The sequence below is a fragment of the Pongo abelii genome, chromosome 3, assembly GCF_028885655.2.
Source record: "Pongo abelii isolate AG06213 chromosome 3, NHGRI_mPonAbe1-v2.0_pri, whole genome shotgun sequence".
NCBI classification, from domain to species: Eukaryota; Metazoa; Chordata; class Mammalia; order Primates; family Hominidae; genus Pongo; species Pongo abelii.
Genome location: NC_071988.2, coordinates 185,856,050 through 185,874,211, shown reverse-complemented (window position 1 = coordinate 185,874,211; position 18,162 = coordinate 185,856,050). Strand labels below are relative to the sequence as shown.

The 18,162-nt window shown below is 33.7% G+C and overlaps 1 protein-coding gene across 9 annotated transcripts in view; it reads left to right on the top strand.

Annotated features, from left to right (window-relative positions):
- Window positions 1-18,162, top strand: part of MARCHF1 (membrane associated ring-CH-type finger 1) — an 857,900-nt gene that overhangs the window by 507,255 nt on the left and 332,483 nt on the right. For 7 of the 9 annotated variants that reach the window (XM_054553349.2, XM_054553352.2, XM_063723205.1 and 4 more), the window contains 1 exon segment: window positions 16,595-16,743. The exons of the other annotated variants lie outside the window; for them this stretch is intronic. In XM_054553349.2, the coding sequence (XP_054409324.1) occupies window positions 16,633-16,743 (111 nt within the window). In that variant the 5' untranslated portion in view covers window positions 16,595-16,632. 9 annotated transcript variants of the gene reach the window in all.

Genomic DNA, 18,162 nt, shown 5'->3' with positions numbered 1-18,162 from the left:
ACATAATGTCCTCCAGGCTCATCTATGTTTCTGCGAATGACAGGATTTTATTCTTTTTTAAGCCATTCTAATCTTTCTCTAAGCTACAACAGAAAAAGCAGCATCTCTAGACTGACAGTTTCCCTGAATTCATCCCACTTTGCTTTACAATCACGTCACGTAAATGTGATAGCAATTAGGAAAGAAATGTGCACTCCAGAATCTTTTTTATATGCATTAATTTTAAATAATGTGTCTTTTCTGTGGTGTATAAAACATAATTCATAATATGCCAACAAACCAAACAAAAGACTTCTGTATTTGGCAGAAATGCTATGTATTTCCTCTTATTTGTCGATATCTTAAATGTATTTGGACAAAAACAAGAGTAATGGAAAAATGGGGTCAGTTTGAAAGATAAGCCTTTTGAAATGGAAAATATTTTTCAGATACATCTTAATGACAGTAATTTAGAGCAATTAGACACTTTAAATATAATACAGAAAATGTTTAAAAATTTAATGTAGATAATTGAAAAATAATTTTTCTATTCTGAGTCATTTTTTTCCTTTACATTATTATACTTGAAGTACACAGAAATCCTGTTTAGCCGGAAAATCAGCCTTTAAACTATGTGAAGTGTTACATGTTGGAGTTTTGACTTCGTAATTAAATTGACTGTCAGATTTTTAGAACCAGACCAATATTTAACTATGTTCATTTCTTAGGCTTTATATTTCTCTCATATTCAATGACAGTCTCAGGAGAGTTCACCATTTTGAAAGATGCCAATTTTCAATATTATTTCCACCAGTCCACTTACATGTCGACTCAGATATAAGCTTGAGATTTTGATGCACACGGGGTCATGGACAATATATTAATGACAAGAGAGTGTCCATTTTTAGTAGTATGAAATGTGGTCAAACTATTATATAAATTTGACCTAAGTTGTGAGGAGATTCATAAATATAGCTATAAACTCCATGTAATATAGAATAGTCATTGGTTTAATATTATTTAATTGCCTTAGTGTTTTCTAGTCTTAAGAAAAGTAGACTTTTATAATGTCCTTTAAGAGGTAAACTGCTTGGAAAGGTTCTCTTGTATCAGCATTTTTCTATTTCCGTTGGGTTGTCTGACAGATAATATAGAAAGAATTTTCAACAGTAGCAACATATAATTTGTGTTTTTATTTGATTGTGAATTCTGGGGTCAAAAAAAGCAAGACATTAATGGCTCTGAGGCAGATTTTACACCTGTTCTGGAATTGCAGTCTCTCAGGTCAGGGCTTCATTCATGCAGCCTACTGGATGTGCAAAATTGAGTCTGCTCATCGTATGAATAAATCTGTTGGATTGCCCTTGTTATTGGGATTTACCACTGCCAAAGGTCATGGAGCATCTCTGTGACAAATTTCCTAAAGAACAGCCTTCTGTTTATACCTAGCTTCTCAGAAGCCATCGTTAAGCTTGCATAAATGTCCAAGTTCTCACAGAACTAGATTATGCTTGGGGAAATAAAGCATGACACCTAAATGTTACCAAACTCACTCACATAATCTTTGAACTACACATGCATTCCTGGCTTTTTCTAGCTTCTCTAGAGATCTTTTTTGGGGGGTTTGGGGGAGAGCGTGTCTAGTAGAAACTTACTTATTCTAGGCTATTGTTTGAAGGTTTATACGTTTTATGTGTATTATGAATTAAATTTAAAGAGACTGTGAGACACATTGTAAATGGTCTATTAATTAGTAGTGACAATAGTGCCATCAGGAATATTGCAGGAAAACATGTGTCATGTTATAGCTTCCTGCCTATTTCACATGGCCTTATTCATCTTTTTTGAAAAAAAATTTCCTGAAGTTGGACACTACTTGCTTGTCACCACACAGGCAGTCTTTGGAATGATATAATGTCCAGCAAAGTCTCTTTTTATTTTATCGTGTCAAAAAACAATTTTTTTAAATCACCAGTTCAACTTTTGTCTCCACAGTGAAACAGAATATATTTTAAATGTCAAACTTATCTTCAGATGGATCTTCACAGATGCTGTTTTAAAAGTTACTATTCACATATCCAAATTTAGGTCTCATGGGATCGGCTCCAAAGTACACATTTGTATGTATGGGTATATATAGATATATATACACAAATACATACATTTGTGAAATGATGAAATTGCACAGTGAAATTAGAACTCTTTTAAAGCTCCTAATGTTTGATGTATTCAAATTATGTTTTATTTTTCTCTTTTAGAATCATCTGTTGAATATTTTCCACAATATATCTTATATTTACTAGTTTGGTGCCAACATTCTGTTTGTATTTAAAGAAATTTGCAGTTTTTGTCATATCCTCACAAATGAACTTCTCTCTGTATGATTTTCATTTTAATTTATATTTTATAGTATTCTTATATATTTTTCATGTAGACAGCAAAATAGTATTCATCATTGGGTCATAAATTTTTCTCATTAATTTATGAAAAAATTTTTCTTTACTTTGATACTATTTTTCCTATTTTGAAATTGATATTTGATATTTGAATGTTGAACATTATTGAGTGCTATGATCTGTTCTTGGTCCTGGAGATATAACAGACCCATTTGAAATTGCCCCCATCCATTTCTTGGAGTACTCTCAGAGCAGGTGGGGAGGCAGACAATTAACAACTAATAGTAATGCAATGCAAAAAGCCCTCTGGTGATGGAATAAACAAACCACCAAGTTCACATAGATGTGGAAACAGGTAAGTAACCAGGCAAAATATTGCTGAGCTACTGATGAAGTATTCTAGTGTAGACAGCATGTCCACAAGTGTGAGAGTGTGAGGCAGGGAGAGAAATAACGGGGAAATGAATATAGAAGAGGTGACTATTCACCAGAAGAATAAGCTTCTCAGGAAAAAAAAAAAAAGGAAATTGATGAAAGTTGATATAGCTATTATCACTTTGAATTTTGGATGTTTGTTTATAATCAATTAAATTGTGATATTTTAAACTTAGATACTAGTGAATATCTATATTAGTATTCTTGGAATTTGAACAAAGTAATTTCTGGGAATGGCAAAGAATAGTGTGTGGCAAATTAGCCTACTGCAAAAAAAGAAAGCCTTGGTAGTCAGTATCTGAGTCATTATTCAAATAAAGTGTCCCTGAAGAAAGGGGACCGAGTATACAATGGCATATTCATTATATTTCTACCATTTGAATTAATTCTAATTAGATTATATATAATAAGTTTATTATTAAAATAAGTAAATTCTACTATATTATGGATATGTGTGTCCAATTAACTTCATATATGGAAGGAAATCCACAGATAGGCCTCCATATATTTAGTGTTGACAAATTTATATTTATTGTCATTATCACCAGTTATCTCACAAAGAAATTAGATGGCAAGACTAACTGATAATACATTAGTACTTTATCTCTTTTTGTCTTCACTTTATGTAAATATCACAGTTTAAAAAATAGATGAAGAAGGAAGAGGGGGATTTTATGTTGGGCGTCTCAGACCACAACTGATAGTTTATGCTTATGAGGTGATTCATGGCGAGTCCCTAGGTGGTTTACACTAATGAGATGACTTAGTGTAAAGTCTAGCCGTGCCAGAAAGACTAACCATGTGATTAGAAATTTGAGTCATGTGATATCAGCCTAATCTCCCGGCAATTTAGGGGGCCTGGAGACTGAGTCATGTTGGCAATGATCCAATCATGTCTAGGTAAGACACCAATAAAAATATAGGCACCAAAGCTCAGGTGAGCTTCCCTGGCTGGCAGTACTTTTTGGTCATTGTGATATTTCGTTGTTGGAAGAGTAACATGTCCTCAAGGACTGTAGTAGTTTCACTTTTGAAAGCCTTCTAGACTTTTCCTTATGTCTTTTCTCTGGGTAGTTCTAACTTGATTCCTTTTGCTATAATAAAACTACAATTTAAAGTACTGTGCTTTCCTGAGTTCTATGAATTGGTCTAAGTGAATTGTTAAAACTCAGAGTGCTGTGGGAACCCCAATTTTATAGCCAGTTGGTTAGAAGTGAGTGTGGCCATGGGGACCTCTGGGCTTCTGGCTGGTATTTAAAGTGGAGGTGAGAATTTTGCCCTTAACTTTTAGTTTGACTACCTCTGGGTAAATGGTTACCTAGACATGTATTGACTTATCTACTGTTATATAATTGAAATTTGAATAATATATAATTCATAATATATTATTATATATATTATATAAACTACTACAGTCCTATTATATGTATATAACTACAGCTTTATAATCAGAACACCTAATTCCATATAGTCTCTTTCCCAACTTGTATGCTATCTTTTCTCTATTTCCATTCTACATGTATATTTTGAAACCTGAAATAAATTACTGTTTTACATAAAAAAGAATTCTTTGACTCTGGGTATATAATACAGTTTAGAAATATATTTATCCGAGTGTAGTTTTTATAATTTGCAAAATAATTTTGAGAGAACTATATAGATTTGTGGAATAGATGAAAATAGGTAAAAAAGATGAATACCAATGGCTAATGATGTTCAGACATTAAAACATGCTCAAGATTACACTAAGTAAGTAAACATAAATACTAGAAACATTAAAAAAAATTAAATGATGTTGTCAATTGATTTCTGAGTTCCCTAGAGACCAAAGTCAAGAAGGAAATATATAACTCTTTTAGAAGAGTTACAGTGTCAAAAGATAAAAATATCTCTTTGGTTCTAAGAAATTTAGTAGAAATTTCAGCTGTTAATATGGGAAAGGAAAGAAATGGAGATCCATATTACCTTAATATGGGCAGAGACAGAAGGAAAAATTGTACATGACATTTTTTAATCTTTAGGGTTTTGCAAAATTTATCAGGAAAAAAACTATATTCATATAAATGATAAAAATCCCCAAAATAAACCTAGACATTCAGGCAAGTATTTAGTTACATCTTCATATGTTAACTATTTAGATTTTATGTTATATTAAATAATAAAACACCCCCACCCCAGCTGTTGTGCTTTTAAGTGAAACAATAAAATGTGTGTAAAATATTTATATTAAATATTCACTCATGCCTATCTGTTATAAAGCCATAGATCTTTCATACACATTTTATAGGTAATGAGTGATGCAATTTTCTTGAAATCAATTCAAAGAGCATGACAGAAATAAAACTGATCTTCCTGGAAGCCATTTTTTTCAGGCTTCATGTGGCTAGTAAAAACTGTATTTTAGAAATTTTTATGCAAAATATCTAATCATTCCAATGGCTTTTAAGATGCAGGCCATAAATCCCTGGGATGGATTACAAAGCTATTACAATCAGAACTTAAATCCACATGGCAATACAGTTTCTTAATAAATCTATGTGAAAAAATAAACTTACTATTATGTCAAGTATCCTTGCTAAACTTATTATAATCAAAAGACGTTTCACACTGGAAAAAGCTGTAAACCCATACTTTACACAGACATCTTTAAGTGTGTTCATAAAGGGCTACTCAGGAAACCCAAGCTTCCTTTTCTTTACCCTTCTTATACACTCATAGTTTCATGCCTTTGAGAAACAGAATCTTGAGAAAGTGTGTATGTCTGATACACATAGAAAAACATATTCTTAAGGCATTGCTTTAAGTTCCATGAATTTTATTTTCATACCAAATTCCCTTATTTAAAGAGAGATGGGAGTGGAACCTGGCTTATTTTAAGTCCAGAGGTGATTACTTTTGAGAAATGAAACAACTTTTATTTCACTATTTAGTCCTAAATCAGTGATATATGTTTTTCTTCCAGTCTCCCATAGTTATTTATTTATTTTTCTTAAGAAGGTAAAAAATAACTCCACTCAAAATTTCTAACTTTTTCTGTTATCTTGCCTTATAATAAATGCCTAAACCATATAATTTGGAAAAATTTGTTAGTGTTATTAAATCATCAGTTAGCCTTTGGACACACAAACTTTTCTACAGGTTATTGCTTAGAACTCTATATTGAAATAAGATGTCATTTTCACAGACCTGAAAATATAATTCACATTTTTTAAATAATATTTTTTAAATTTTAGAACAATTTTAGAAAACTGCAAACCTATTACAAGGAGTTCCCATATACTCTACACCCAATTTCTCCTATTATTAACATCTTACTGTGATATGGTACATATTTATTACAATTAGTGAATCAATATTAATATGTTATTATTAACCAAAGTGCAAACTTCATTCATATTTTCTTCATTTTATCCAATTTTTTAGCAGCATCCTATGCAGGTTGCATTACATTTAGTTTTCAGGTCTCCTTGGTTCCACTTAGCTGTAACAGTTTCTTAGACTTTCCTTGTTTTTCATGTCCTTGACAGTTTTGAGGATTATTGATCAGGTTTGTTGTAGAATGTTCTTCAATTGAGATTGTTCTGATTTTTTTTCTGATGATTAGACTGGAGTTATGTGTTTTTAAGAGGGAAATCGTAGAGGTAAAGTACCATTTCCAACACATCTTAAGTTAATACATCATTTTGATTACCTGGCTGAGGTATTTTTTTCAGGTTTCTCTACTATAAAGCTATTTTTCTGTCTTTTCATATTGTACTCTTCGGAAGGCAGTTTCTATGTACAGTTCACAATGGTGTGGGAGATTATGTTCCTTCTCCACTTTTGAGCAGAGAAATGACAGTTCTGCACAAGAGATTGTCTTTCTCCTGCATTTATTTCTTTATTCAATCATTTATTATATCAGTATAGACTTGTGGATGTTTATGTTATACTTTGGGTCATAATGTGTTACTGCTTTATTTTGTTGCTCAAATTGTGTCAGCTTTGGTCATTGTGGAGCTATTTTGTTTGGCTACTGTGTCTCTTTAATATATGCCCCAAATTGTGTTTGGTTTGTGTCTTGTTTTGTCTTGTTTTTAAGCATTTCCTTACTTTCTAGCGCTACAAGTTTCTCCAGGCTCATCTTGTATTTTTCCTATCCTAGCCCCAGAATCAGCCATTTATTAAAGCAGCCCTGGTTCCTTTTACTGGAGAATAATATTAAAAACCAAAATCGGGGCACTCAGCATATTTGTTGACACTAGGGTATCATTGTTTCCAGGACCCGTCAAGTGACAGAGCAGTGAGATATATGAATGTATACTAACCTAAGTGTATACACGTGTTATGTAATCACATTTAGACATATTAAACTAAACATGAGTTCATATTAATGTCTCCAACTCCAACCCATTATTACATGGCATATGCTTTTCCACTTGCTTATCTGCAACCTCCTACTCCAACAATTAAAAACCCAATCATCTGCTATCTGCCAAAGCTCTATCTAATTGTTCAGTTCTCATATGCATTTATGGCACTGTCAGAGTTGTTAAGTCATACCTCCATAGGGGACCATGTTATGAACTAGAGCACAGTGCTTATGTACAATATATTTTGCCTTTAACCTTTCAGACTGCACTCCTTTCTAAAGGTACTTAGCTTAGGTCAGCACATTTTCCCTCACCATCTTCAGTGAGGTAGTTCTATAATTCGTAATATATGTAGATTGTATTTTTCACAGCCTGCTTTCCATCCTGGGATCCCTGAACTCGAAATGATGTGTTTTAATTTTCATACATTAAGGTTTACACTTTGTGCTGTGAGGTTCTATAAGATTTTCACAAATGCATAGGGTAACATATCCACCACTAAAGCTTCATACAAAATAGTTTCACTGCCCTCCACTGATAATTTTACTGCTGCTATAGCATTATCTTTTCTAGAATGCTATATAATTGGAATCACACAGAAAGTAGCCCTATTCAGCTTGGCTTTTTTAATATAGCAATATGCATTTAATATTCATTCATGCCTTTTTATGATTTGATAGGTAATTTCCTTTAATTACTGAATAATATGATATTGTATGAATGTACCACTATTTGTTTATCCATTCACCTATCGAAGGGCATGTTTGTTGCTTCCAGTTTTTGGTGATTATGAATAAAACTGCTATAAGCATATATGTGCATGTTTTTGTGAGACATAAATTTTAAAAATCAGTTGGGTAAATAGCTATAAGTGCGGTTGCTGGATTGTATGATAAAATTATGTTTACCTTCATTAGTAAACTACCAAATTGACCAAATTGTCTTCTAAGATGGCTGTACTATTTTGTATTCCCACAAGCAATGGAAAAGAATACCTGTTGCTTGGCATCCTTGTCAGTATTTCGTATTATCAATTTGTTGCATTTTAGCCACTCTAATAGGTGTGTAGTGGCATCTCATTGTTGTTTTAATTTGCAATTCCTTAATGACATATAATGTTGAGCATCTTTTTGTATGCGTGGTATCCATCTGTATATCTTCTTTACTGAAATGTCTGTTCAGATCATTTGCTTATTTTTATTGGGTACTTCACTTTTTAATTGTTGAGTTTTAAGAGTTCTTTGTATGTTTGGAATACAAGTCCTTTATTCAATATGCATTTTGCAAATATTTTTCCTAGTCTGTGGCTTGTCTTTTAATTCTCTTAAGAGTCTTTTATAAAGTATAAGTTTATAATTGTAATAAATTCCAACTTATCAACATTTTTTCTTTCATGAATCGTGATTTTAGTGTTGTATCTACCACCTCATTGCTAAACCCAAGGTCACACATATTTTCTGTTTCTTTGTAGAGGTTTACAGTTTTGCATTTACATTTAAGTTTATGATTCATTTTTGGTTAATTTTTGTGAAAAGTATAAGATCTGTGTCTAGAGTTGTTTTTTTGCATATGAATGTCCAATTGTTCCAGAACTATTGATTGAAAAGATTAGTCTTTCTCTTGAATTGATTTTGGTCCTTCGTCAAAGATGAGTTGACTCTATTCATGAGTCTATTTCTAAAATCTCTATTATGTTTTATTGTCTTATATATTTACTTTTTTTCCAACACCACACTGTCTTGATTACTGTAACTTTATAGTAAATTTTGGAACTGGGTAGTGTGAGATCTCCAACTTTGTTTTTCTTCAGTATTGTGTTGACTAGTGTAGGTATTTTGCCTTTCTATGTAAACTTTAGAATAAGTGTATCACTATCTATAAAATACCTTTCTAGGATTTTGATTCAGATTGCATGAAATGTATATAGCTCAAGTTGGGAAGAATTAATGTGTTAACAATGTTGAGTCTTCCCATCCATGAACACAGAATGTCTCTGCTATTATTTAGATTTTCCTTGATTTTTAAATCAGAGGTTTACAGTTTTTTATATAAATCCTGTAAAATTATGTTATATTTATACCTAGATAATATTTGATGCTGTTAAAAGTATTAATTTATTAATTTCAAATATCAATTGTGCATTGATTATATATAGGTATACAGGAAAGGTATACAGGAAAGCAGTTGAGTTTGTATATTAACCTTGTATCCTAAAACATTTCTTCTGCTCTATTATCTCTTTATCTCTTTTTTCTTCTTCTAGTATTCTGGTTATACATATGTTACAAATTTAAAAATTATACCACAGTTCTTGGATGTTCTGCGTTTTCTTTTTTTCCATTCTTTGTTCTCTTCACATTTCAGTTCTGAAGTTTCTCTGTTGTCAAGCTCATTGACACCTTTCTTGGGTACTTCCAGACTACTACTGATGAGCCCACCAAAGGTATTCTTCATTTTGTTACAATGTTTTGGTTTCTAGCCATTTGTGGATACTTTCTTAGAGCTTCCTTCTCTCAGCTAACATTACCCATTTGTTCCTGATGTTGTCTCCTTTTTCTAATATAGCCCTTAACATATTAATCATAGATATTTTAAATTCCTTGACCTATTATCTGTGTCGTATTTGATTTGGTTCTAGTGCTTTTTTATATCTCTTTACTGTTTTTGTCTGCTTTCTAGCATGCTTCATAATTTTTTGTTGTTGTAGAAAGCCAAACATGATACATCAGGCAATAAAAACTGAGGTAATGGGAGTTTCTGTGTTATTCTGGCTAGAAGTTGGGCTGCATTTAATGTTTCTCTAGCTATAGAATTCTTGTAGTACCCTACTATTTGTCTATCCTGTTGCCTTTGGGCTCCCCAAGTACTCCTCCACAAAGAGAGTGTGCATCATGCAGTTCTTTAAGCTATACATCACTGTTTTACCTTAAGCCTTGTTGGTATCATGGTAAGTTACAGTAGAGGGGAAGTATTCTGTAACTTTATGATTCAATCAAAGTCTTTTAGTGAGCCTGTATTTCTGGGCTGTTGCCTTCACAAGTGTTTCTTAGCTTCCCTCCCGACCAAAGGCAGGGCAGAAAGAGTAGAAAAGCCTGGAGTGGAAGAAATGCCCTTTATTCTGATGGGTTAGTAAACCTCTGCAAGATATTTTCCCTTGGAGAGTAAGTCTTTTTTATAAGACTGTTCGGGAGTATTTCACGGTGTTTGCTTGTCCTCTTCCCCTGCTAGTACCACCATTGTATCTTTCTCAGATATTCTCATGAAATATAGATAAGTTGCCTAGCAGTAAAACCCAGGTAAGTGTAGAATCCCCACTAATAATGCAGCCTTCTGGAAGTTCTCACTTTCAATCTAATCCCTACTGTGTCTCCAATAATATATCGAAGATACAGCTTAAGAATTTCTACCCAGTTAGGGCTCCATCAACTTCTCTCCATGTATTCTGAAATCGACCATAATTCTCTGTATTTTCCCCTCTCCATATTTTTGGGGTGGTTGCTTGTTCTGCAACTTCAATTCTCTAATGGGTCCAAGAAAAATTATTTTCAGGTTTTATGCAGCTTTCTCATTTTATAAGAATGGGAGTGATGACTTCCAAACTCTTTACATGTCATAGCTTAAACTGGAAGTATCTACATTTCATTTTTATGTCTACAAGATTGGCCCAAGCTGTGTGCTGAGTTCCACACTAACACAGTCAATTCCATAAGGAAGGTTTTCAGTCATCACTTGAGAACACCAACTGCCCCATCTCTGGGTGTAACTATTTATGCGGGAGTTTCATTCTCTCTTTGGGGTCACTGACATCTCTTAGTATAATTAGGATTGGAAGAGTCACTATTGTTATAGTTTCTCCAAAGTTACCTACCTAGAAGCCTCTCCTTCCTGCTCCTGAGGATCTCCAGGACAGTGGCTCATATTGCTACCAGTACTCTCTTTTCAAAAACTTTTCTCGGCCGGGCGCGGTGACTTATGCCTGTAATCCCAGCACTTTGGGAGGCCAAAGCAGGTGGATCACCTGAGGTTATGAATTCAAGACCAGCCTGGCCAACATGGCGAAACCCTGTCTCTACTAAAAATCCAAAAAATTAGCTGGGCATGGTGGCAGGCACATGTAATCCCAGCAACTTGGGAGGCTGAGGCAGGAGAATCACTTGAACAACCTGGGAGGCAGAGGTTGCAGTGAGCTGAGATCTCGCCATTGCACTCAACCTGGGGAACAAGAACTCCATTTCAAAAAAAAAAAAAAAAAAAAAGCTTTTCTCTCTGCACTGCCTCAATATAGGAGAGAATGACAGCCCTACTTCCTTGTATTGTGCCGTTTCTTCATTCACCATCATGCCACCTTACAAGGTGAGGGTAGCTTATCTGAATTCATAGAAAGGTTAGTGGTTTTAAAAGTAATTGCAAGGTAGAGGCAAAATTTTTTAAAAGAAATCTGTATACTAAATATATATTTCAGATAGTCTAAGCTAAAAGCACCAAAGAATTTAAGCCTTCATTACAAGTCATGATTAGTCAGAAAAGAACTCCTCTTTACCTTCTTATTCATTGTATCATCAACAATTACTTATTGGATTCTATTTCAGTTGATCTTCCACATCCTAGAATACAACTATGAACCTCTCCCTCCATTTGAGACACCTAACATCCTACTCGCAGAAATTAAAAAGACCCCCAGGACACATCTCCAGTACATAGCAATAAATTTATCGTACACAGTAATCTGTTCTTGTGGAATTCAACCCAAGCAAGAAGTCCTTAGTGGTCATTGGAACCCCAAGTCTTTAGGAACAATTCACGTGTGAGGACTGTGTGTGAGCACGTGAAAACATCCACTCAGAGGTCCACAGCAGCAGCAAATGTGAGTGATAGGCGTGAATGTTAGAGTTTTCTCAATATATACTGAGTAACTCTTGGAACACACACAGGCTCACACATTTTCATTTCTCCTAATTGCAAGTTGTTTCTTTCATAATGGAAATTGAACTTTATTATTATTTAGGTGATGGACTAATAGTTGAGACGTGTTTCTTAATGACACATTAGCTAAATAAATACAGAAAATCTCTAAAATTTTCGGTTTAACAGCCTTCACATTCTTACACAAGACCATTCTCAAGTCTCAAATTTGAGAATGGGGAAGGTGGGCACTTTCTCAGTTCTATGCATGTGGTGAAGAGAGGGAGCATTTAGCTCAGTCATAACTGCACAACTAGATAAGATATGGAATGGGCACATTTGAGGAAGGAAATACTTGAGACAGAGAGATAAATAGAGGTAGGCAACTGCATTTTCCTGTGGCAGACAAATCTCTTGAGATTAAGATTAAATTACATTAGCCTTGGGGTAAAATAAAGTGAGTAGAATAAGCTTCACTTGGAGAAATCAGCCCAGCAGGGCTGCCAGGTTGCACAATTCTAGGCGTACCATGCTCATGGTGTTTAATGTGAAAAGCATTCCTTGGAGTACAGTGCCATTTACATGGATTGCAATGTGGATGATGCCCCCCCTGGAGGTGTGCAACACAGCTTGCAGTGACAGAAGCCTTTAGAATACTAACAATTTTAACTTTCATGTAAACTACTTGTAATTGTTACTTTCTTTGGAAAGTCTTCCAAAATCAGCCATCCCCTGCATCTGATGCTAAGTTAAATGTCTTTTCTCTACGTTTTCAGTGCTCAGTGTACAGCTCTCATAGCTCTTATCACACTATCTTACAAAAATTGGGTTACTTCTCTGTTTCCGCTCCTAATTGTAAGCTCTGGGTCTTTTCTCTCTCTGTACCAAAGGTTCCAAGCATGGTGTCTGGAACAAAGAAAATGTTCAGTAGATGTTTCCTGAATTAAAAGTAAATTATTCTCCATAAAATACACCCAATTGCTTTGCATTTTTTCCTAATATTAATTTGTTTTCAATGTAGTTCGCAGAGAATGCACTATGCTGCTATTTATTAAATTAAATATCTGCTTGAAGTAGCATATTAAAAATTAAGCTTAGTTAAATCTCAATTTCCTGTGATCATTATATAAGTTGCTCATTGCTGCATCTCATATTAGCTTGGTTCAATGACTAGATAGCAATTAACATGAGTGCTTAATGACCACTTTCCTATTTTGATATATTACTAATGATACTTACATTTTAAAGTGCTTTGGGGTTAATTATAAATGCTTATAATTTGCCTACCCTTCTGGCTGACAGCACATTCTTACACCTAAAAATATGATGAGTACTCCAGACCTGTGTAGGAAGAAGGCTGGTCTACAGAGGCTCAGCAATCAACATTTCAATTCTTCAGTTCTCTCAACTCATCTCAACTATTTTTAGAATCTATATTGTAGCATCGATAATGCAAAAAAGAAAATATTTTTTGAAATGTGATCCAAACTTTAACTGTTTTGTGATAACAGAAAAGAACATATTGTTATTGGGCAATTATAACACTCCCTTATCAACAGGGATTTAAGGAGTAAGGCAATGGTATCTCATTGTTTTTTTTTTCTCTCTCTCCCTTCTGATTTGCACCTATACTCATGCTGCTTCTTTTGAGACTATTTATTTATTTATTTATTTATTTATTTATTTATTTATTTTTCGAGACAGAGTCCTGTTCTGTCGCCCAGGCTGGAGTGCAGTGGCGCCATCTCAGCTCACTACAACCTCTGCCTCCCAGGTTCAAGCAATTCTCCTGCCCCAGCCTCCTGAGTACTAGCTGAGACTACAGGCACACGCCACCATGCCTGGCTAATTTTTTGTATTTTTAGTAGAGACAGGCTTTCACCATGTTGGCCAGGCTGATCTTGAACCCCTGAGCTCAAGTGATCCTCCCACCTCGGCCTCTCAAAGTGCTGGGATTACAGGCGTGAGCCATGGTGCCCAGCCCCTTTGGAGGCTATTTAAAAATTGACTTCTCTAGGAGATGATGCTGTGATTCTAATGTACCTGACAACTCAGAAGATGCATATTATTTAGAAGAAGTCATTAAACAAAATTTATCTCTTGGACATGAAATGAATTTCCAGATGTAGAAATGCAACTATCACAGGCATTTTTATTGTTTTCATAGATTCTACATTAATATAATAAAAAGCTGAAGTAAAGCTGTGTAGTTAGATTGCTTTCTCTCATTTCAGACACTTAACTGTCTTTATAAACATTCCTATAAGTTCAAACTAAATTATAAACTTTCCAGTCCATAGCAATGTATCTCGTTTCTTGGCTGCTTTCTTAAAATAGTCTGTACAATGTCCATGGATAGTAGTCAATGATTATTACTAACATATTATTTATATTAAAAGTATGTGTTTTAACTTTCTGAATTATTTAGCCTAGCTAATAATCCTAAAATAAGATAATGACAGTTATACGCAATAGAAAACTAGAATGCAGTTGGCATTTTGTTATAATACTTCAGCAGGTGTAGCCAAAAGTTTATAGCTGTTGTCATGATGATTTGTTGACACAGAAAAACAGCTCAAAAAGATGATTTGCACCGGCCAGCTTCAAGGAAGACATGATTAGGGGGAGCAGGCAGTCACCTTAGAGTTGTGCAAGTAAGCGTACAAATCTAAAATTTTGAGATCAGAAAGATCCCAGTAGTTCATGGACTTTAAAATTCTCTAGAACAGATCACTGCACTGAACCCAAATCACATCAAAAATGAAAGTTATCCTCTTCTTATGACTACTATTCCTGCTTCAGTACCTAAAATATATTTGTGGATTAATGTTGACTGAATAAGAAATGACAAAACTACTACCACCATAGCATCAAAAAGAATCTGAATGGGAAATAAGAAGTTGGCTACCTTTACAAACACATCTCAGAATGGATACTGATGGTGTCATAATTTTGTGGGCCACACGATTATGTTCTTCATTCATGAATGAATTTAGCATTTTATTATAAGTACTAAAGTGATATTTAATTATAGAGTTAAAATTGACAGAATGGTAAATAATTTAGAAGTAGAACATTTGTTTATACTTGATTAAACTGTTTTGGTCATTATGTATCATTTCACTCCTTGCTTTTGAATAAAGATCCTCATTTTCATTTACTCTTAGCACACTTCAAGAAACGCAATTAAAAGCTGATGAGTAACCAAGATAGTGTTACTGGGAATGAGGAAATATTTACTTTCTGTAGAGTGTAAATTAAATGTGCATATTTTGTATTGAATAGATCACAATTTTACATAAATCTCAAGCAATGTGTTTGAAAGGCCAAGCACTAATAATTTGTTGCCTATTCAAACAATTGTTTTCAAGTTCCCTTTATCATTTCTCTGTACCTCAATTGAATGAGTCACTCATCTGAGATTGCTGGTCTTATTAAGAAATCCATTCTGTTGAGTATCTTAGGCATTTTTAATAAAAGATCTTTTTTATCACTTTCCTGTTTACATTGTTCAGATGCGTTTAACTTGAGTATTTTGTCATTTAGATTAATAACTCATCAATCTGTTAGTGCAACCGTTCTTTATGTTACTTTTCTTAGTGCTATGAAATGTGCAGTTTTGAATCTCTGAAATGTTATAAACGACCAGATTGCTAATTGCTTTGGATGCTGTGAAAAATAATTACTCCACATTATTTTTGATATTTAATTGACAGTGTAATGCATTTAACTAAAGACCTGCAATAAACTATTTCTAATTACTGAGGGTGGTGGAGTGGAAAAGTAGGCTGTAAAACTTTACAAGGGAAACAATGTTTCTCCATTATGTTAAAAGTCATTGTTGATATGACTTTTTCAGAGACAAAACATTCCCCCAAATAAGAAGTTCTAGAAATCTAGAAAGAGTTGTGGAATATTTCTACTCATGACATAGTAAGGATTTTTTTAAATTATTACTTTTGAATAGATTGTACTGGTGATAGATGACATATGCTTAATTTATTATACTTGCAGTAAATTTTTTTTCAGATGGCAGAACTTTATGAGAGAGAAAATCATGGCACTGCCAGAATGAGTAATATTTATCACTGGCCTGTATTCGATTTATTCGGCTTCTGTAGGACATTTAGCTGAAAAGCTATGCCAAATTTTAGATGTCATTGAAATATGTAGACATTATCAGGAACCAGGTCTGTTCTTATTTCTTGAGGTAAGGACTTACTGTTATAAGCTGATCTCTGAAAATAACACTTAGAACCTGGCACAAGGAATTTTCATTGTCTACTAGTGTCACAAAGAGAGATATAAAAGATGTTAGGCCCTTTGAAAAGATGTATACTCTTTCTGTTGTCCTGTGACTCTAGGATATTATTAATAATCAGCATATTCTTCTTTTCCTCCTTGTAACCCCTGGGTTTTTAAAAAAGTCTCAGTGTTTTGTTATATTGTTGATTTAATTTTGATTATATATATTTTCCAAAACACAGCTAAAATAAGTGACCTGTTTCAGGGAATGTAAATTATTTTCAGAATTTCAGAAATTGAAAAGGGATAAGAGGAAGGAGAAAATGCTGGGCTGGTGTGAAGCGATAGCCCGTAACCCTCACAGAATTCCAAACAACACGCGAACACCCGAGATCTCAGGGGATTTGGCTGACGCCTCACAAACCTCCACATTGGTGAGTGGAAAGTTACTTTACCTCAAATTGGCTTATATGTAAACAGAATGCTAAAGAAATGTGGAGAGGATGACCTTATAAGTAAATGTTATCGTTGTTTACAACAGTATTTGCATTTGCATTATATAATATGTTCATATAGATTTGGTTAGTTAGTAAACTAATAAAAATACCTTAGTGACGTATAATATTAGAGTTTAATTCCAATTAAACAACTTTTTCTCTTTTTATGAGTTTGGACATCATCCATTTATTATGTTAGTGACCTTAAAAATGTTTAAATTAAAGTTTGTGTTCTTGAATTCTATACTGTGTAATGAAATCATTGGAAGAAAAGTAAGTACAGAGTCATCCAAAGATGATTTAAAGAAAATCAGAATCCTACTTTCTGTATTTTTCTATATTTTTCTAAAAATGTCTCAGTAATAGAATCAAAAATTATAATTTTCACAACAAATTGTGAATTACACAATTGCAAAAATAATTTGAAGACCAATTCAAGAATGTGCTCCTTCATGTTTTGTTTTCTGCGATAAGTTTAAATGCTGAGCTTTAACTAGCTATCATTTTCCAGGGATTAGGACAAAGCACTCATTAGCAAAAGGAGTTTTAAATGTTCTTTGTTTAGATTTGGCTGTAACATTCTTCATTTTAATTTAAAGGAGGAAAATTCCATTCGGTTTCCAGGTTTTAAAATACTATTAGATATATTTTAATTATTGTTTTACCTTTTTACAAGAATGAAAGTGTTTTGATTAGCCTGATTTATTAGCAGTTGAACATATAAGTAAATATGAACAAAGAATCATTTAGTTTTTTTTTTACTATTTATTTTGTTTTATTTTACAATTTCTATTATTTGACTATCTTAGTATGTTTGGGCTGCTATTGCAAAATACCATAAACTGGTAACTTATGAAAAACAAAAATTTATTTCTCACAGTTCTAAAGTCTGGAGTCCAAGATTAAGGTGCTGGCTGTTTTGGTGTCTGGTGAGGGCCTGCTTTTCTGATTCACAGATAGTGTCTTCTCACTGTGTCCCCGCATGGTGGAAGGGGCAAACAAGCTCCCTCAGGCTTCTTCTATAGTGGCACTAATACCATTTATGAGGGCCCCACTCTCATGACCTAATCACCTCCCAAAGGCTCCACCTCCTAATACCATCACCTTGGGGGTTAGGATTTTGACATGAATTTTGGGAGGATACAAATATTCAGACCTTAGCAGTTACATAGAAATAGCGACCTTGAATTAATCTTAGTGAGTAGATATTAAGAGAAATCATCTGAAAGAATAGGCTTTCACTTGATAAAACATAGAAAGAGAAGTGAGGATCTTGCTTAAATCCCATCCTTAGATTGTAAGGGGAGGGCTGAAGATATGGAGAAATGTGTGCAAAACTACTGGATATTCAAAGTT